Source organism: Hyaena hyaena, unplaced genomic scaffold, assembly GCF_003009895.1.
Source record: "Hyaena hyaena isolate Hyena2069 unplaced genomic scaffold, ASM300989v1 scaffold_124, whole genome shotgun sequence".
Lineage (NCBI taxonomy): Eukaryota > Metazoa > Chordata > Mammalia > Carnivora > Hyaenidae > Hyaena > Hyaena hyaena.
Genome location: NW_024080755.1, coordinates 1,116,638 through 1,138,757, shown reverse-complemented (window position 1 = coordinate 1,138,757; position 22,120 = coordinate 1,116,638). Strand labels below are relative to the sequence as shown.

Genomic DNA, 22,120 nt, shown 5'->3' with positions numbered 1-22,120 from the left:
AGTCAGGCAGAGAAGGACAAATACCATATGTTTGCACGTATAGGAGGATTAGGAGGAACTTGACGGAGGACCAAGGGGGAGAAGAAGGGCGGAAATGGTGGGGGAAAGGGAGAGAGGCAAACCATGAGAGACTCTTGAATGCTGACAAAAACTGAGGACTGATGGATGTGGGGGGGAGGGGGGGATGGGCATGAAGGAGGGCACTTTGGGGATGAGCACTGAGTGTTATGTAAAAACTAATTTGACAATAAACTATTTGTAAAAAAAAAAAAAAAAAAAAAAGAAACCATTGCCTAAATCAAGGTCACAAAGTTTTGCTTTTATGTTTTTTTCTCTCACATTTAGGTCTATAACTCATTTTGAATTAATTAGTTTTGTGTTGTTATTTTTAAAGACGTTAAAAAAGTGTTATGAAAATGTAAAAATATGAAAATAGTGTTAGGGTTTCAGGGATGGATTCTGAGAATTGCTTGATCATTCCTGAATGCTGAAGATTAGTATCTTTTGGGAGTGTGGGAGCATTAGCTGGTCATAGCCTTCTCTGCATGACTGGAAAGGCCCATAGGTAGTTTACTCTTTTGAACAGATGGTGGCAGCAGAGCTTGGATGAGTAAAAATTCTCCTTTTTATACTTAGTATTTTATAATTATGAATCTTTGTGATGTTTTTGTCAATAGGTTGTTAAGCATTATTAAATATACTTTTAAGATTAAAAACTATATAAGTTTAGAGATTTTTTTTCCGCATATTTATTCAGACCTTTTAGTTTATGAAGCTGGTTTGTGAAGTATGGACATGATTTGCTCTAGGTCTCCAACCTTAGGACACGATTTTTTTTATATTACTCTAATGTGTTTTTCAGTTTACTAAAAAAATTTCTTTTAATCTTTTTGAGAGAGAGAGAGAGAGAGAGTGAGTGGGGGAGGAACAGAGAGAGAAGGAGACACAGAATCTGAAGCAGGCTCCAAGCTCTGAGCTGTTAGCACAGAGTACGATGTGGGGGGCTCGAACTTTGGAACCACGAGATCATGACCTGAGCTGATGTCAGACACTTAACCCACTGAGCCACCCAGGTGCCCCTTTTATTAAATTTATATATTTATTTAGAGAGTACATGTATGCGCATGTGTGCATAAGCAGGGCAGGGGTTTGGAGGAGACAGAGACAAAATGAATCCCAAGCAGTCTCCACACTGTTAGCTCAGAGCCCAGTGCAGGGCTCAGTCTCACAACTGTGAGATCATGACCTGAGCCAAAATCAAAAGTTGGACACTCAACCAACTGAACCACTCAGATGCCCGTCTAATGTGTTTTACCTACTTTAAAAAAAAAATTATCTCACTTCTACCCCCCATGATCTTTGTGTAGACATAAAGTAATAGAGTAGCAGTCAGATATTGACTAAAGCTAGTCTCAAGCTTTCTCCTGAAACACATTGGCAGACTTACGTTCTGATTTAGAAGATAGGTAATATGGAAGCTAGAAATAAGGATAATTATTTTTTTCCTTTAGTGGTAACACTGCTTTATAACATCTCAAGATTGGGCCGGAGATTTCCCTTTTTGGATTTGAATATTAAACAGTAAAGTTAGGTGATTCAGTTAATCCCTTGACAATTGTTTTCAAGATAATAGAAATAGCAAACACTTAGTGAACACTTATTGTTTGCGTGGTGCTATACTGAATGCTTCGGCATGCGTCATTGTCTTTTGTTCTCACAACAGCTCTTAAGTGGTATTATTTTTGCCCTGAATTTTTCAGAGAAAGTGATGGGTTTTGAGAAGTTAAATAATTTGCCTAAAGTGATATTAGTAGATGGAGAAGTATGTGGGTATGTTCATCAGCAGCTATGCTATACTATTTTAGGTGTGTGTAATCTGTACAGAGGTGGTATTGTACTTTATGTGTCACTCTCTAACTTAGTTTTTAAATTCAACAGTCAGATTGGAAATCTGTAGCTTCTGCTGCTATGTATAACTGCCTGGTCAGTTTGTTCACCTCATGAATATCTACTATTTTCTACTTGGTCTAGTTGCTGAGAAACAGCTTGTCCTGAATTTCACCTAATCTTAGCTTTACTTCCCTTTCCCACTAGAGGGTGTACTAGGTATTTGACTTACTTTTTTTTCTGTTACCAAAATTATAGATAGTAATGGAGTAATTTATCACTTCGTGGTATAATCAGAAAGAAAAAGTTTATTTCGTATACCTGGTGTAATCGTCTCCTTGTTTTATTTTTATGCAGGTTACTCATTTTTGGATCCTATGACAGAGAGGCAAATATTCACTGTACACTTGAGTTGAGCAGTGGTGTTTGGGAAGAAAAACAGAGGAGTTCTATTAAGACGGTAAAGTGGATTTGCATAGTGTTACATCTTCATAAAGTTTGTATTCTATAAGTATGCTTTTAATAACATTTCTATATCCCTAGAGTTATTTTTGGTCATGTGCAAATAATGATGAACATCTCCTACCGGTCTTATTGCAGTATACATCAGTAATAAAATGAACCACATAAAACTAGTATTCCGAACGCTTGCTCACATAAGAAACCTACTCTATTTTTACTCCTAGAACTCTAAAATTATTTCACAGAGATGGAATTAGAATAACTCTAAGCATCTTAGAAAGCGAGTAAATTTAGAGCATTCTTTCATTCAATAGATGTGTTATAAATGCTTACTCTCTACCAGGCGCTGTGTACGATGCTGAGGAAACAGTTCAGATTAAGAAAAGACCCTGTATTTTTGGTGCTCACTTGGGGTAAAGGTTTGGCATGAGGATTAGAAGAGGGGAAAGGTGAACTACACGTTACAGGATGGAGGTAGAAATGACAATAAATGGGTAAACCGAAGAAGTGAACAAGGTAATTTCCAGAAATTGACAGATATTATGAAGAAAATGGGGTTATGCCAGAGGAGATGGCTTAGATGATGATGATGACGATGACGATGGGGAAACCACTGAAACAATGACACTGAGGCAGGATGTTCATCAGCTCGGTTAGAATTTCAGATAAACTGTGAATAATTTGTTGTTAAAAGTATTTCCCCAGTTTGTATTTGCTAATCTGCCAACCCCACACTGGAAATGGGGCCTGAATCATGAAGAGGAGCAAGCCACACAGAGTGTGGGGGAATGAGGGAGTGCGAGGCACTTCCAGCAAAGGGAGTGGCAGACGTGTGAGGGCAGGGGAGCTCGAGGAGCGCGCTGGGTGCCTGAGGACCGAAGGCCAGTGTCTGGAGCATCGTACATGAGGGAGCGAGTCGTGTGTAATCTGTAAGGAGCTTGCATTTCACTGTTTGTGGTGGGAGGGTTTTAAGATGACAGGTGATGTGATCTTGTGTACGTTTGTACAAATGCCTGTGTAGACAAAGTGTTGCAGGTGGGTAAGAGCGCTCCCTGAGAGAGCCGGGTCAGGAGACACTTAGGGAGGGGAAGGATGGATACTTGAACCAGGTGATGGCTGAGAAATAGAAGAGAATGGATTTGATATACTTTTGGTGTATGAAGGACTTAAGAGTTCTGGTTTCTTTTTTTTTATTTAAAAAAGGTGGGGGGGACCTGGGTGGCTCAGTCGGTTAAGCGTCTGACTTCAGCTCAGGTCATGATCTCACGGTTCGTGGGTTCGAGCCTGGCGTCGGGCTCTGTGGTGACAGCTCAGAGCCTGGAGCCTGCTTCAGATTCTGTGTCTCCCTCTCTCTCTGACCCTCCCCTGCTCGCTCGCTCTCTCTCTCTCTCTCTCTCTCTCTCTCTCTCAGAAGTAAATGAAAAACATTAAAAAAATTTAAAACATTTAAAATAAAAAGACTGTTACCCAAATTGCAAGACTGAAAAGGCTATTAAAATATTTTAAATGTTAGAATTAAAAAATAAACAAAAATAATGCTTTACTTTCAACATATTTTAAGGTTGAGTTAGATTCTTTGGGTTCTTAAATGAATAAAAATTGTCACTAGTTATTGTTTAATTTGTTTCTAAAGTGAGTTGGTATTTTCTGAATATTCTGGTAGCAGTTTTAGTATCAATTATTATGTGCTTCTTGCAATTTGCATAAATCTACTAGTCTATTAAAGATTTAGAGTATTTAGCAAAATGTTGTCTACAGTATTTCTTTATTAAGCCCCTGAAGCTTCACAAATGGAAACAGAGTTCCAGAATGTTATGGCTGTAATCGAGACAGGGGGTGGGTGGGAAGGCCAGGGAAGTTGAGGCAGAAGAGTCTCTTCCCTTAGGGAACCACAGCCTTTTTTTTTTTACCACTTTATTTCATTTCCTGAGCATATATTGAAATATGGGTTTAGTAATAATAAAATTCCAAAAGTGCCTCTTGAAACCCCAAACCTCTCTTGAATTACTTTTAGTCTTTTGAAAGAAAAGATCCATTTAGCATGTCAATAGTTTTTTGCAGGAATAAATTATGGTTGTATTCTTTAAAGGTGTACTTATATATTTAGTTGTTTCTATTCAGTTTCTCTTGGTGGTAATATAGCCAATCCTGTGATTATTTTTTGTAGCCAGTATTTAGGAACACTATTTCTTGATTATGTCTTCATTATGTGAATAGGTACTTTTGAACTATGCTACCTAGCTGTTTATAGTAATGGGTTATGGTTTCTCCTAGAATAATGTTATTCTTTATAGCATTTTTTTAACCTTTTTTTAAATGTTTTATTTATTTCTGCGAGAGAGAGAGAGAGAGAGAGCATGTGCAAGGGGAGGGTCAGAGAGAGAGAGAGAGATACAGAATCTGAAACAACCTCCAGGCTCTGAGCTGTCAGCACAGAGCCCGACACAGTACTCAAACCCATGAACTGTGAGACCATGACCTGAGCTGAAGTCGGATGCTTAACCGACTGTGCCACCCAGGCGCCCCCATAGCATTTTAAAAAATAGGCACAGTTCTCAACTTTTAAAATAGATCTTTAAGCATATTTTCATGCTCTTAAAGAATATGACTTTTAATGGTAATGTGGTATCTTTGAATGTTCTTTTGACCTTAAATTGTTTCTAATTTCTTTCTGTAATAATTTTATGAATATCCTTACATAAAAATTGAGTAGTATGAAATTCTTTTGGAATAACTAGAATAATTTTGATCTGGGTGGGAAAATAGGAGTAAAGCTGGAAAAGGAGGATGGTCCACATAGTTTGAATTTATGAAGGTGGTAAGGAGCTGGTGAAGATTCTGAGCATGGGAATTACATGGTCAAAATAGTGGTTTTAGAGAATGTCTCCCATTTCTTTGATGGTTGTTCATGCCCCAGCTTTCTTCTGAGTTACATCTCAATTTGAAGCAACTCCTTAGGGGAATAAAATAACCAGTTCTGAACTACATGAATACGTGGAAGAGCAGTATTGTTTTATACAGCTATGAAATTGTCGTAACTTGGCCATTGCAGTTGGCATTTTCAGTTTCCTTTATTATATTTGCAAAGATATGAGATTAGACAGCTTTAATATTTTACAGCAAAGGTTAGTAGGACTTTAATTTTGAGTTATAATTTTAGGTCTTTACAGATGCCATAGGTAGTTGTGGAGAAAGTATTGCAGGTTACTTGTTACATCTGGTGTCGAAAATGTCAGCAGCAGTTAAGTGTCTCCAGGCACTAAATTACATGTGTCTGAATTTAATAACTCTAGGGGGGGAGAATTTATCGTGTTCTTCAGGGCTACATAAAACATTGCGGAAGAGGATTAAATAATTTGCAATACATTGCAAATTGGGCTAGAAAAAAGAACATCACTAAAAAGTAAGTACGTGAAAGTACTTGATGAGTTTAGAAGCTGTCTTTGTATACATACAGTTTTCAGGTTTAAATTAGTTTAAAATATTTTTTGTTTTAACATTTATTCATTTTTTTGAGAGACCGAGGGAGACAGAGCAGGGGAAGGATAGAGAGAGAGGGAGACACAGAATCTGAAGCAGGCTCCAGGCTCTGAGCTGTCAGCACAAAGCCCGAGGTGGGGCTCAAATCATGAACCCTGAGATCAGGACCTGAGCCAAAGTCAGACACTTAACCTAAGACTGAGCCACTCCAGCACCCATAAATTAGTTTTTTGAATGTTGAAATGTGTTCAGTGAAGTGATCCACTAGTTTGAGTGAAAATGTAGAATGAAAGAAACTAATTCTTTCCATATTTTAAATGTGCTTGTGAGTCTTTAAAGCATTATCATGTACCTTATCATGTTGCTGACAGTGAAAGATAATAATAATTCTAGACAAAATCTTTAGATTTGTACTGTTGGCACAAGTGTTAGGAGGCGCAGATGAACAGTTTTAATGTATTAGCTGCAAGTATTAGCAAAAGCAAATGAATAGTGGCTTAGGCAAGTAAAACACTTGCCTCGTGTGCCACACTTTAAGTACAGAGCCTGGCTCTTACCTGGCTTCCTGCTCCATCAGTCTTAGCGTGAGAGTTTTGTCCTCATGGATGCAAGATGTCTAGTGCACCCCTAGATATCCAGCCTTCAAGAAAAAGGGTGAGGGCTAAAGCCTGCCAGAGGTACTGGTCAGCCACAGTTTGTCTTTTTTAAATGCTTTCCCGGACCCGGAGACATGGAGGGGAGGGGACCCCCGTAGCGGGGAGCCACAGAGAGTCAAGGGGAAGAGAAAGAGCAGCTGAAACTGCTCATAGAACAGTCCCTGGAGAAGACAAAAACCTCAGCTCTGGACAGATAGTGATTCTATTTCTAGCTGTGGCGTGGACTTTGGGCTGGGTGCCCCGGTCCCAGGCGGTGCCAAGGGAAGCTGTTCCACTGCTCTCCCGGCTTCATCCTCTGCTGGGAAGCAGCCCGGCCTGCGGGATTACATTTTGGGCATTATCTTTAAAGTGTGCAGACTAAGATCTGGAAACAAGGTGGGGCTTGGGACATAGAACATGGCCCACCTTGGCTACAACCACAACACAGGGAGATCAGACCCAAAAGAGTGATTTGCAACATTTGGTTCCAGAAGGGACTGGGGCACTGCCATTTTTCTCCCCACAGCCACCAAGGTGGGGCCTCAGGGAGTGGCCAGTGGGACTCAGTGGAGGGTAAGACCTGCCTACACCAAACCACGCCCATCCCCGCTAGAGAGCTGCTGCTTTTTTTTTTTTTTTTTTTTAACCAGAGCTCAGGGCAAGACCAACATGGATACATTGCCATGATTAATTCTAGATCAATTCTTTCTATTCTGATCTGTTTTCCCTTGTCTTATTCATATCCCTCCTCTCTGATGGACTGGGCACTCTGGTCACTGGTTTGCTTAAGCAGTCACATTTAATCCATTCTCTAGATGTATATTCTACACCTCCACCCCTACCTTTCTATCTCTTTCTTTCTGGAGTAATCAGAATATATAGTGTCTTTGGGTAACATATCTTTGTTTGTTTCTCCTTGCCGTCTACCATATCCTCCTCTTTCTCTCTCTCTGAATTAAGCCTCTTAGTCTCTCTGCCTGGTCATTTAGACTGTCCTTTGTCTTTTAGGTTTTCTCTTTCTCTTTCTCTTTCTCTCTTTCTCTTCTTCCCTTTCAGTTTGCTTGCTTGTTGGATTTGTCTATGCATTTGCATGCCTTTGTTCCCTGTGTGTTTGTCTGTCTGTTTTCCTTTCCAGGGCTACCTCAAGAAAGAAGCCAAAGTACACATTGTGGAGAGTCCCAAATACCACTACAGTAGGAAAATAAAATAACCAAAGCCTCAACAAGAGAGACTAAGAGACACCATTAAAAGAACACTTCCTGAATGGACAGGCCTTGGACAGTCAATGAGCCTTCTTTAATATAGCAGTACTCGCAGGTACAGAGCTCACTACAAGCTTTTAAAACTAGCAAGAGACAGGGGCGCCTGGGTGGCTCAGTTGGTTAAACGTCCGACTTCGGCTCAGGTCATGATTTCATGGTTTGTGGGTTCGAGCCCCGCATTGGGCTCTGTGCTGACAGCCCAGAGCCTGGAGCCTGTTTCAGATTCTGTGTCTCTCTCTTTCTCTGCCCACCGCCCCCCCACTCATGTTCTGTCTCTCTCTGTCTCAAAAATAAATAAACTATTAAAAAAAGTTAAAAAAAAAAAAAAACTGACAAGAGACAGAAAGCTAGCCAAAATGATGAAATGGAAGAACTCTCCTCTCAAGAAATTACAGGAAGAAGTGACAGCTAAAGAACTCAAAACAGATATAAGCAACATAACTGAATAAGAATTCAGAACAATAGCCATAAAATTAATCGCTGGCATTGAAAACGGCATGGAAGACGTCAGAGAAGCGATTGCTACAAAGGCTATAGAGCTTAAAAATAGTTGTGATGAATTAAAAAATGCTACAAATTAGGTGCATAATAAAATGGAGGCATTCAATGCATGGATTGAAGAGGCAGAGAGGAGAATAGGTGAATTAGAAGACACAATTATAGAAAACGAAGAATCCAAGAAAAAGATAAGCTGATCCAGGAACACGAAAGGAGAGTTGGAGAACTGAGTGATACAGTCCAACAGAACAATATCCGTATCATAGGAATTCCAGAAGAGGAAGAGAGGGAAAGGCACTGAAGGAGTCCTTGAACAAATTATAGCTGAGAACTGTACCAATCTGGGGAAGGAAGCAGACATTGAAATCCAAGAGGCACAGAGAACACCCCTCAGACGTAACTTGAATCGATCTTCTGCATGATGTATCATAGTGAAACTGGAAAAATATAAGGACAAAGAGAATTCTGAAAGCAGCTAGGGATAAAAGGGCCCTAACATACAATGGGACTCCTGTCAGAGTGGTTACAGACCTATATACTGAAACTTGGCAGGCCAGAAAGGAATGGCAGGAAATCTTCAATGTGATGAACAGAAAAAATATGGAGCCAGAATCCTCTATCCAGCAAGCCTGTGATTCAGAATAGAAGGAGAGATAAAAGTCTTCCCGAATATACAAAAATTGAAAGAATTTGTCACCACTAAACCAGTCCCACAAGAAATCCTAAGAGCGACTCTATGAGGGAAATGTTGCAAGGAACGCAAGGTACCAGAGACACCACTACAAGCATGAATCCTACAAAGAACACAATGACTCTAAAACCATATTTTTCAATAATAACACTGAATGTAAATGGGCTAAATGCTCCAATCAAAAGACATAGGGTAGCAGAATGGATACAAAAACAAAATCCATCTATTTGCTGTCTACGAGAGACTCATTTTAGACCTTCAGATTGAAAGTAAGGGGAAGGAGAAATATCTATCATACTACTGGAAGCCAAAAGAAAGCTGGAGTAGCCATACTTATATCAGACAAACTGGACTTTAAAGGCAGTAACAAGGGACGAAGAAGGGCATTCTATAATAATTACAGGGTCTATCCATCAGGAAGAGCTAACAATTATAAATGTCTATGCACCGAATACGGGAGCACCCAAATACATAAAACAATCAAAAACAGAAACAATCTTATGGATAAGAATGTGCTAATAGCAGTGGACTTTAATACTCCAGTTACAGCAATGGATACATCAGCTAGACCGAAAATCACTAAAGACACAGTGGACTTGAATGACACATTGGACCAGATGAATTTGACAGATATATTTAGAACTCTACACCCTGAGGCTATGGAATTCACTTTCTCCTCAAGTGTGCATGGCACTTGATATTCTCCAAGATAGATCACATAGTGGGACATAAAGCAGTCCTCAATAAATATAAAAGAATTGAGATCATACCATGCACACTTGCAGATCACAATGCTATGAAACTTGAAATTAATCACAGGAAGAAGTCTGGAAAACCTCCAAAAACATGGAGGTTAAAGAACACCCTACTGAAGAACAAATGGGCCAGTCAGGCAATTAGAGAAGAAATTTAAAAATATGTGGAAACAAATGAAAGCGAAAATACAACAATCCAAACTCTTTGGGATGCGGCAAAGGCAGTCCTAAGAGGAAACTACATTGCACTCCAGGCCTATTTCAAGAAACTAGAAAAAGCGCAAGTACAAAATCTAACCGCGCACCTAAAGGAACTAGAAGGAGAGCAACAAGAGCACCCCAAGCCCAGCAAAGAAGAGAAATAATAAGAATCATAGCAGAAATAAACAATATAAAATCCAAAAAAACAGTTGAACATATCAATGAAACCAAGAGTTGGTTTTTTGAAAAAATAAAATTGATAAACGTCTAGCCAGGCTTCTCAGAAAGAAAAGAGAGAGCACCCAAATATAAAAAATCATGAATGAAAATGGATTGTTACAGCCAATCCCTCAGAAATACAAGCAATTATCAGGGAATATTATGAAAAATTATAAGTCAACAAACTGGACAACTTAGAAAAAATGGACAAATTCCTAAACACACTACCAAAGTTCACATGGGAAGAGAGGAAATCTGAACAAACCCATAACTAGTGAAGAAATTGAATCAGTTAATCAAAAATCTCTCAACAAATAAGAGCCCTGGGCCAGATGGCTTCCCTGGGGAATTCTACCAGACATTTAAATCAGAGTTAATACCCATTCTTTTCAAGCTATTCCAAAAAATAGAAATGGAAGCAAAACTTCTGGACTCATTTTATGAAGCCAGCATCACTTTGATTCCCAAGCCAGACAGAGACCCCCCCAAAAAAAGACTACAGGCCAATATCCTTGATGAATATGGATGCAGAAATCCTCAACAAGATACTTGCAAATCGAATTCAACAGCACATAAAAGGAATTATCTACCATGATCAAGTGGGATTCATTCCTGGGTGACAGGGCTGGTTCAGTATTCGCAAATCAATCAGTGTGATATATCACATTAACAAAAGAAAAGGTAAAACCCATATGATCCTGTCGATAGATGCAGAAAAAGCATTTGACAAAATACAGCATCCCTTCTTAATAAAGGCCCTCGAGAAAGGCGGGATAGAAGGAACTTACTTAAACATCATAAAAGCCATCTATGAGAAGCCCTCAGCTAATATCATTTTCAATGGGGAAAAACTGAGAGCTTTCCCCCTGAGATCAGGAACATGACCGGGATGTCCACTCACCACTGTTGTTTAACATAGTGCTGGAATTCCTAGCATCAGCCATCAGACAACAAAAGGAATAAAAGGCATCAGAATTGGCAAAGAAGTCAGACTTTCACTTTTCATAGACGTCATGATACTGTACATGGAAAACCCGACAGACTCCACCAGAAGCCTACTAGAGCTGATCCATGAATTCAGCACAGTCACAGGGTACAAAATCAAGGTACAGAATTCGGTTGCATTTTTATACACCAACAATGAAGCAACAGAAAGAGAAAACAAGAAACTGATCCCATTCACAATTCCACAAAAAACCATAAATACCTAGGAATAAACCTAACCAAAGATATAAGAGATCTGTATGATGAAAACTATAGAAAACTTATTAAGGAAATTGTAGAAGACACAAAGAAATGGTAAAACATTCCATTCTCATTTGTCGGAAGAATAAATATTGTTAAAATGTCATTAATACCCAAAGCAATCTACACATTCAATGCAATCCCAATCCGAATTGCACCAGCATTCTTCTCAAAGCTAGAACAAACTATCCTAAAATATTTACGGAACCACAAAAGGCCCCGAATAGCCAAAGTAATATTGAAGNAACATTCCATGCTCATGGATTGGAAGAATAAATATAGTTAAAATGTCATTACTGCCCAAAGCAATCTACACATTCAATGCAATCCCAATCAGAATTGCACCAGCATTCTTCTCAAAGCTAGAACAAACTATCCTAAAATATTTACGGAACCACAAAAGGCCCCGAATAGCCAAAGTAATATTGAAGAAGAAAACCAAAATGAGAGGCATCACCATCCCAGACCTTAGCCTCTGCTACAAAGCTGTCATCATCAAGACAGTATGGTATTGGCACAAAAACAGACACATAGACCAATGGAATAGAATAGAGAACTCAGAATTGGACCCACAAATGTACAGCCGACTAATCTTTGACAAAGCAGGAAAGAGCATCCCATGGAAAAAAGACAGCCTCTTTAACAGATGGTGCTGGGAGAGCTGGACAGCAGCATGCAGAAGAATGAAACTAGATCACTTTCTCACACCATACACCAGAATAAACTCAAAATGAATAAAGGACCTGAACATGAGACAGGAAACCGTGAAAACCCTAGAGGAGAAAGCAGGAAACAACCTTCTTGACCTCCACCGCAGCAATTTGTTGCTTGATACATCCCCAAAGGCAAGGGAATCAAGAGCAACAGTGAACTCCTGGGACCTCATCAAGATAAAAAGCTTCTGCACAGCAAAGGAAACAATCAGTATAACTAATACGCAACTGAAGGAATAGGAAAAGGTAGTTGCAAATGACATATCAGATAAAGGGATAGTATCCAAAATCTATGAGGAACTCACCTAACTCCACACCAGAAAAACAATCCAATAATCCAGTGAAGAAATGGTTAGAAGACATGAATAGACACTTCTCCAAAGAGGACATCCAGATGGCCAACACATACATGAAACAATGCTCAGCATCACTCATCATGAGGGAAATACAAATCAAAACCACACCGAGATACCACCTCATGCTGGTCAGAGTTGCTAGATGGACAAATCAGGAGACTCTAGATGCTGGCAAGGATGTAGAAAAATGGGCACCCTCCTGCACTGTTAGTGGGAATGTAAACTGGTGCAGCCCCTCCAAAAAACAGTGTGGAGGTTCCTCAAAAAATTAACAATAGAACTCCCCTATGACCTAGCAATAGCACTGCTAGGAATTTACCCAAAGGATACAGGAGTGCTGATGCATAGGGGCACATGTACCCCAATGTTCAAAGCAGCGCTCTCAACAGTAGCCAAAACATGGAAAGAGTCTAAGTGTCCATCAGCTGACGAATGGATCAGGAAGATGTGGTTCATCTATACAATGGAATATTACATTGCAATGAGAAAGAATGAAATCTGGCCATTTGTAGCAACATGGGTGGATCTTGAAGGTGTTATGCTGAGCGAAATAAGTGGATCAGGAGAAACTTAACAGAGGACCATGGGGGAGGAGAAGGGGAAAAATATTGGGGAGAGGGAGGGAGGCAAACCATGAGAGACTCTTGAATACTGAGAACAAACTGAGGGCTGATTGGGGTGGGGTAGAGGAGAAGGGGGTGATGGGCATGGGGGAGGGCACTTTTTGGGATGAGCACTGGGTATTATATGGAAACCAACTTGACAAACTATGAATGGAAAAAAAATGCTTTCCCAGAAGCTCCTCCCAGGGACTTCCACTTAAATCTCACTGGCTAGAACTGAGTAATGTGTCATTCCCAGCAGCAGGGAAGTGTGGAGAATCATTTTAGTTTTTCAGCCTTTGTAGAAGTAGAGCCCGAGGTAGATGGTTATGAATGTATTTTATGTGCACAGTCCACATTCGTACCATAAAAAAATATTCACATCTGTCTGAGGACTTTTTTTAAGGGAATTTTTTTTTATATTGGGATATAAGTGCGTAATTAATAAGAATATGGGTTTCTTCCTGTTTTCATATGGGCAAGGAATTAGAAAGGAATCTTCTGGGACCCTGAAGGTACAATAGGACGGACAGAAGAGAGATACTGGAACGGTCTTGTGTTCAGCATAAACAGAAGCACTTCAGGTCGTATATAGCACAGTAGGCAGGTGCCAGAGGGAACTGTGGTTAAAGGCATTAGAAGATGTCCTGATACTTCATATCTGCCTGAAAAATAAGAAGTAGTAAATCCCCGAAGAGCATTCAGGTAACAACTGGGGAGAGTCCGTAAGTGAATAATTTGGAACTCTTCATCAGAATGAGTATAGTCCTTTCAGAGGAATAGGGTGACAACTGGCAGCTCGCAGTTGGCAGCTGCTGTGAGGGCCAGCGCACCCCAGGTTATGAAAGAGGATTTCACCTCCTACACTCTAGACCTTTATCTGATGGACTTCAGTGGTACTTTTCCTTCTCTCCACTGCTACTTCCCAATCAAAACCTCATTTTTTTAAAGAATCTCTTTTTGAAAGATCAGTTATATCAGGCTCCCTCAATTTTCTTTTTAAATACAGCCTTACAGTTAGAGACGTTTGAGGAAATGATCCCTACTCTCAAAAAACTGTCAGTGTAAGAAAGGAGGCATAGGAACCAGATATGCAACATGAGTCTATGAAATCCTTTTCTCATATACAGGAACCAAAGCCTTTTGCATATAGGATCTTGTTCCATTAAATCCCACTGCCTGTAACAAAAACTGAACCGAGTGATATTCTAATAACTAGAAGACAATTTGGGTGTGGTGGTAATGGAACCATTTTTGGAACAGAGAAGGAGAGCTCTGAAAAGGCAGGGAGATGAATGAAAGGACCTTCATAATAAGATCAGCTGTACTTAGTTGCTGCCTACGAATTGAACCTGACTCAGAGGCAGTCTGTTTTTTAGAGCCCAGTGAGTGTCCCAATATGTCCAGAGGAAAGGTTAGGGCAAATCAATACAGGAAACGCTTGTGGAGGGCAGGTGATCAGTTGGAAGAACGTATAATAATATATAGGGAACTCATGTTCTATAGATAGGGATTAGGTTAGAATCTAACATTACAATGCTGAACAAGCATATAGAATTGGAAACAATAAATGCATTTCAACTTTCAGAAATTTTATTTACTTATTTATTTATTTAGCGATAGGACAGTATGAGTGGGAGAGGGGCGGAGAGGGAATCCTAAGCAGGCTCCATGCTGCCAGTGCAGAGTCTGACACAGGGTTCAAACACAGGAACTGTGAGATTCTAACTTGAGCCAAAAAACCAAGAGTCAGATGCATAACCAACCGAGCCACCCAGGGAACCCTTCAGAAGTTTTTTATGAAGAATCATGAAAGGTTCCCATATTATTTTATTAATAGAAGAATATTTTGTCACAGAGCTGCCTTATGAGTAAGAATGACCACGTGTAATACCCTGAATGGTTAAGTCCAAGACTTTGATCTGTTTTCACAAATGATCTGAAACCACACCATCCAATAGAAATAAAATGCACACCATTTAGGTGACTTTAAATTTTCTTGTAGACACATTTTATTTTTTTAATAATTTTTTTTACATTCATTTTTTGAGAGACAGAGACAGTGTGAGTGGGGGAGGGGCAGAGGGAGAAGGAGACACAGAATCCGAAGCAGCTCCAGGCTCTGAGCTGACATCACAGAGCCCGATGTAGGGCTCAAACTCATGGGCGGTAAGATCATGACCTGAGCCGAAGTCAGATGCTTAACCGACTGAGCCACCCGGGTGCCCCAGTAGTCACATTTTAAAAAGTGAAAATAGGGGCACCTGAGTGGCTAAGTTGGCTAAGTGTCCACCTTCAACTCAGGTCATGATTTCACGGTTTGTGAGTTCGAGCCCTGCATTGGGCCCTGTGCTGACCATGCAGAGCCTAGCTGGGATTCTCTGTTTCTCTCCCTCTGCCTCTCTCTGCCCCTCCCCCACTTGCATGCATGCTTTCTCTCTCAAAAAAAAAAAAAAGTAAAAATAAACAAGTGAACTTAATTTTAGTAATGTCTTATTTGATCCCTTGTCCCAAAGTATTGTTATTTCAACATATGATCAACATCAAAAATGAGAGTTTTTTCCTTTTAATTTAAAAGTATTTGAAATCTGGTGTATATTTCATAATTACAGCACACCACAATTCAGCCTGACCATACTTCAAGGGCTCAGTAGCCATGTATGGACTGCACAGACCAAGAAGAAGGATTCCAGTGTAATGTTCAGATTTGCTCATGGCATGAAACTTTTCTAAGATGCTCCAAGAGGAACAAAATGAAGAAAAAGCTCTCAGGACAATTAGATAAGAAAAAATTCCAAACTGTGCCTAAAATATATGAGATCTAGGATCCTTAAAGAAATAAATATGTCTTTGTACCTCCAAAACAAATTCAGCTTTTCGTAAGACCTGTTGTCACAAAACGAAGACACTTATTTAAATACCATAAAATTCTCACAGAATTGATTATTTGTGCACTTCTGGTGTCTATATAAGAAACTTATGAGAGCTAGATAATGGGGGAGAAAGAAGTGAAATTAATATGGCAGTTGAGATAGCCATAGGTAGATAAATGAATGGGAAGTTTTCTTTGGCTGAAAATACAAAGGTGGGTAAATGATTCATAGAAGCATATAAATATAAAAAGCAGAAGGATGATTGACAAATATACTGAGCAAGGAACTAGGTCTGTGGGGGCAGTGAGATAAATCTGTGTCCCTGATGATGACCAGATGATATAAATGCTAAAAGAAAGATACTTAGAAGGTCTTTGACAATTCTGCACACTGCACTTGCTGGTAGACTTCACAGGACACAAATATGCTGTATTCTTTTTATGCCATGTGTTTTGCACATAGTAGAATCCCTGGTGTGTTCCAGTTCACAGTCCTAGGAGGCCGAGGGCAGGCTAAGTGATCGTTCTGAAATGCAAATCTGAGCCTTCCGTGACCTCCTCGATGTGCCCCACAAAGCACTCCTCTCCAGTGTGGCCTCTGTCTCTCCAGTCTCCCCTCTACCCTCCGGTCAGCTTTGGCCGCGCTGCCATCTTTCACTCCTTCACGCTTGCCATCCTCTGTCTGCTACGCAGCCTCTGAACGTGCACGCTTCCCCCAGCACCTTTTCCACGTGCACACCTGTGCCCGTCCCCAGTCTTCCATCTCGGGCCCTTCCTCTGCACCGCGTCATGACAGGGCTGGCCTCTGCTGGCAGAACTTCCGAGGCTTCAGTGTCCGCTGACTCTCAGCTGGGTTTGACCAGTGGGAAGCTCTGATGGGAAGTGGGAGTAGACTGGGGAAGCCAGGGCATTCTTCCCCTTTCCTCTGCCGAGGACAGACCCGTCAGGCAAGCTGCTGGCTCTCCTCCAGGGCTCCGTGCTTCCAGGACAGGCCCGTTACGCTCCCTGCTTATGTGGGATGTTCTAGCCCCTGGCCTCCACTTCCTCCCACTGTCCTTCCAGCCCAGGGTTGCTGTTTGGTTTTTAGTTCTGTCACTGAGTAACCGTCCCCTGTTTTGAAGTCCCTCTGTTGCAGATACTTAGGTGCTGTCTGTTTCCTTATCAGACCCTGACTGATATATCAACCCGTCGTCATTCCTCTAGGAAACCTACTCTAATGAGCATGAAAGTCCTTGGGAATATTTCTCATAGTTGGGAATTGATACTTATATTTGTATGATAATCTGATTGGTGTTACCTCCGCCAGGATCTTTCTTTACAGCAGACAGCATGATTGTTTCTGCTTACAGCATTTGGCATCTGGCGGGGCGCTCAGTAAGTGTTCTGGGAATACTGAGGATGACCAATGAGCTGAGAGCCTCCATTGCCCCTCAGCCCTTTTTCTCTTCTAGACTTCTAGGTTTCAGCATGACTTCGTCACAAATGAGATTTGCTGCTCTGAGGAAAGCCTGGTTTTTACAGTGAGGGTTTTGGTTTACAGATACGGCACATGATGGTGTAACGGTATTATTAAAAACATTAAAAAAAACCCTCTCACTCTATGTGTATAGTTCAGTGTAGCATAGATAAAATGACCGTGTGATCTAAATTTTTACTTGCCTTCCCTTTTGTTTTGGGAGAGTTTCAGAAGTCTTGCTGAATGATAGCTATTCAGATCTATCCACCATTTGTTGAATATACATAGAAATTGTAAAAAAATGAGTTCCCTAAAAAAGTGATTTCACATAAGAATATCTAAGACAGACAAATTTATAAATACATTAGGTTAGATGCCTCAGAGTTGGCATTTCGGTGTGTTTGCTCAAGGCCAGATGCCTTGTAGATAACATTTTGGTGTTCCTATTTAACCATTTGCCATTTACAGTCTTAATCTTATCAAAAGGAAGAAAAAGATGAAAGCAAATAAAGCTTTTTTGAAAATGCCAGTTTTTATGAAAACTCTGGTTTAGTTCAATTTGATAACATTTATGAATACAGTAGGGACTCTGGAATTTTAACCATATGTAATGTTCTATGATTTGGCTTCTTAAGTAAACTACTGGCTTCTAAGCTTTAGTAGTAAATCCTACACGGCATTTCCACTTTTAAAGTTCACCTTGGTTAAAATTGAGGGATGCAGTTCCCTGTGTCATATTTTCTTAGTGTGTTTAATATGATTGTGAAATACTGTGAAAAGAGTAAGAACTTAGGTTAAAATATAGAAATATCAACTCCCCAAATCAATGCAAGGCACTGTGTGAATATGAAAAAGAAGCTGAGTATGAGGTATAAGCAGTGAAAGGATGGTCTTTTCCTTCAAGATAAGCAGTGAGGAAATAAGACAACAGGATGATGAACATGCATATTACTGTTAGCATTTGAATGCCCTGAGAGAGTTGCAGAGTAAAATACTATGAGGTTCCACTGGACAGGAGATAGTATTCTTCTAGGAAAACCAGGGAAGAATAGGAGGTGACATTTGAGCCAAGCCTCACAGGTATATGTAGTATTTTGAGATGGGAGAGAGGGCATTTCTAGGTGGAGGATATGGCATAAGCCCAAATAAATAATAAGAGTGAGTAAGTTTAGGATATGTGTTGCCCAGGTTGACTAAAGAATATGGTAGTGTAGGACCACTATACAACACAGTAAAAGGGTTAGACCATATTACAGAAGTGCTTTAAATACCAGACTAAGAAGTTTGGTTCTTATTCTCTAAGTAGGAGTTATGGAAGCTTTTAGAACGAAGTGATCTCATCAGAATCTTTAAATCAGTCTTGGCTCGGAATTTGAGTCTTACCTGGGTTACTTGTCGGCAGCATGATCTTAGAGTCCTCAAACCATGTCATCCACAAGTACTTTATTCCTCTGTAAAATGGGACTAATAGTGCTTCACACGGTTGTAGGAGGGGTAAAGGAAATTCTCTGTATTAAAATGTCTAGTTCAGTACCTGGCATAGAGTATATAGTAAATAATAACTTTACTAAATCTGGCAGCAAGTGGGTAAGTCAAGGGTGATCTGACAAAGGAAAGATGGGAAATAGTAGAGATGAGGGGTAATGAAAGTCTGACCAGAATGGTGGCAATAAAAATGGAAAATAGAATCAGTGTGGCTTGGATACCACTGGAGGTAAGGGGTGTTTGGAGAGCGAGAGAGGAAGCTGTCAAGACTGGAGCCTTGAGGAGGAGAAAGAAGATCTCATTCTGGACGTGTTGGGTTTGAGGTTCAGTGTTTATCAAAGGTCAGTCTAGAGGTGGAGTTTTTTTCATGTGCCACTTTGATCTACTGTTTTTTCTTTTTATATTTCCAGTGCTGTCGTTTAAGGGTTTAACATCTACTAAGTTGAACACTTTATTTGGAATTGGTTTGGGGCGCGCTCAGGTCATGATCTCACGGTTTGTGGGTTCAAGCTCCACGCCGGGCTCTATGCTGACAGCTAGCTCAGAGCCTGGAGCCTGTTTTGGATTCTGCGTCTCCTCTCTCTCTGATCCTCTCCTTCTCATGCTGTCTCTCTCTCTCTCTCTTTGTCTCTCTTTTTTTGTTAGAGAGTGAGTGAGTGTGAGGAGGGTGGGGGCAATGGGAGAGGGAGAGAGAGGATCTTCAGGCTTCACACCCAGCACAGAGCCTGACGCAGGGCTTGATCTCACAACTATGAGATCATGACCTGAGCTAAAATCAACAGTTGGATGCTTAACTGACTAAACCAGCCAGGTGCCCCTAGATCTCTTTTTCAAATAGGATAAAGAGAACCAGAATGGTTTCACCAAAAAAGTAGTATGAATCTAAATATTTTTTGAAAGAGCTTTTGAGAACAAATTAAGGAAATAATAAAACTTAAACATTGTTTTTGAATTCTGTTCTTAAGGACCCTCCGGTTTACTGTGATCCAAGTAAAACTGGCTGATTCAGTCCATACGTTGTCATGAACTAAAGCATCGTATTCAAGGCACAGTGGCCCCTTCCCATAGAAACCACTTAGCCAGAGAGCTCATTTCCTGAGTCATATTCTCAGATACAGGATGCCGAACTCAGAAATAAACAGTTAGGAGAGTGGTGGGTGTTACCAGAGGTCCTGCACAGTGTACACCTCCCTGCCCACGCGTGTTCGGCGTAGGTAACAGGGTCTGAGCAATTTCTCGTGTCAGTCATGATTTTAAGACTCTGCTGTAATCTTAACCCATAGCAATTCCGTGAGAATAGGCACTGTTATCATCTCCACTTCATATATGAAGAAACACAGAGAAGGTAACTTGCCCAGGTCCCCCAGCTAGCAAGTGGTAAAGGTAGTGTGCAGACCCAGGCACTGTGACTCCAGAGGCGGTGTTCTTAATTACTGCGTCATTCCCACCAGTGCTGGGGGCAAATCGGAGTTCTTTTCACTCTAGTTCTGTGCCTGTGGAACAAGTTGTTTCATCTCTAAAAGAGGGAATAGTGACAGTGTAAGGGTGAACTACCTGTAAAACACCTAGGACAGTATCCAGCACGTAATAACTGTAATAGCAGCTGTTATCATTGAATTTGACCTGAATGCCACCTCCTTTGCCTCTGTGTTTGTAGTGCTGATATTTTATATCTCCTTTTAAATCCTTCCTATAACGAGATGAGGAGGACAAGGGAATAGCTTCTTCAGTCATGGGGTGCTATTTGTTTAAGACTTAGGGCCCAATAGTGACTTTTAAGAATATTAGTGAGTTTGGGGCGCCTGGGTCGCTCAGTTGGTTAAGCGTCTGATTCTTGGTTGCAGCTCAGGTCATGATCTCGAGGCTTGTGCATTTGAGCCCCGCATTGGGCTCTGCACCGGCACTGTGGAGCCTGCTTGGGATTCTCTCTCCCTCCACCGCTCGTGCTCTGTGTCTCTCTTTCTCTCAGAAATAAACATTAAAAATTTTTAAGAAGAAAAAAGAACTTCTTAGGACTTAAGAGTATTAATGTCATAGTGTAGGAAAAAAGCCTAGTCTGTAATTAATAACATAGTTTTAGAATATTTAAGGAATAGTATTTTATGGGACTAAACTAAAATCTCTAGCGCTCACTTTTGCATTTTACTATAAATGTGAAGTTCTATCATTTACTGATTGAAAATACTTTAAAATGTATAGGCTGAAAGTAAAACTAGGTTTAAGTTTTTATCTTACACAGGCCAAGGTGAAAGGACAGCAGTGACCACACTTAACTCCTATGTCCTATGAAGTCAGTCTTTGTAATATTTCCATAACGTGCTGTGTATTTCTCCACATAAATATTGAACATGACTAACTCAAAGTGAGTTAGGAACAGCTGTGTTTCTCATTTGTAAGCATGTTAATTTACATTGATATTGACTCATACTAGACAAATAGGTGGTTATATTTGAAAGTTGCTTATATACAAACAGTGTGCTCTATACTAGAAGAGATAAGAATGTTTTATTAATCATTGTAAATAAAACTACTTCTGGGTAATTATATTTCTTTAAAGGTTATCAAGTGACTTGTAGCATATGGACAGATGACTCATTTTCTAAATGAATGATGTGTGAATGCTATTTCATTCACAACTAGTATAAATTGCCAACACTGAGAACGTCGTTATAAGCCTAGGTGGGAAGCCATTGAGCATTAGGAAGCGTACGTATCATGAAGTAGAATTTTCATTTCTGTGTGATACACTTATTTGTGAAATTTGAGGAAATGCATATTTAACAATAAAATCAACAGTTGCTGTAAGGTGAAAGTGCTATGTTTGGGAAATGATAGGAGCCATATTTTTTGCCTATATAAAAAAATTTCAGAAAGCTATAAAGAAAACTGCAAAAATCAACCATAATCCCACTACTTTGGGAGACTGCTGATAACTTTTTAGAAGAATATAATATGGGCACCTGGGTGGCTCAGTCGCTTGAACATCTGATTTTGGCTCAGGTCATGATCTCACAGTTCGTAAGTTTGAGCCCCACATTGGGCTCACTGCTGTCAGCGCTAAGCACGCTTCCACATCCTCTGTCCCCCTCTTTCTCTGCACCTCCCCACTTGCTCTCTCTCAAAAACAAACATAAAAAAAAAAACCTTTATATACACACACACTATTCACAGGTTATGTCTGTGGGTTGTTTTTTTCTTAAACCATAAAATGAGATCATGTGTTTTATAACCTGCCTTCTTTCCAACTTAACAGTATAGTGAGGGCCAATTTTTATTTCCCTATACATGTGTTACTGTTTTT

At 40.1% G+C, this 22,120-nt stretch overlaps 1 protein-coding gene across 1 annotated transcript in view; it reads left to right on the top strand.

The window, feature by feature from the left end:
* PDZD8 (PDZ domain containing 8) overlaps positions 1–22,120 on the top strand; it is a 93,955-nt gene that overhangs the window by 46,554 nt on the left and 25,281 nt on the right. Inside the window, exon 3 of the mRNA XM_039237345.1 lies at positions 2,245–2,347. Within this exon, the coding sequence (XP_039093276.1) occupies positions 2,245–2,347 (103 nt within the window). The remainder of the gene's footprint in view (positions 1–2,244; positions 2,348–22,120) is intronic.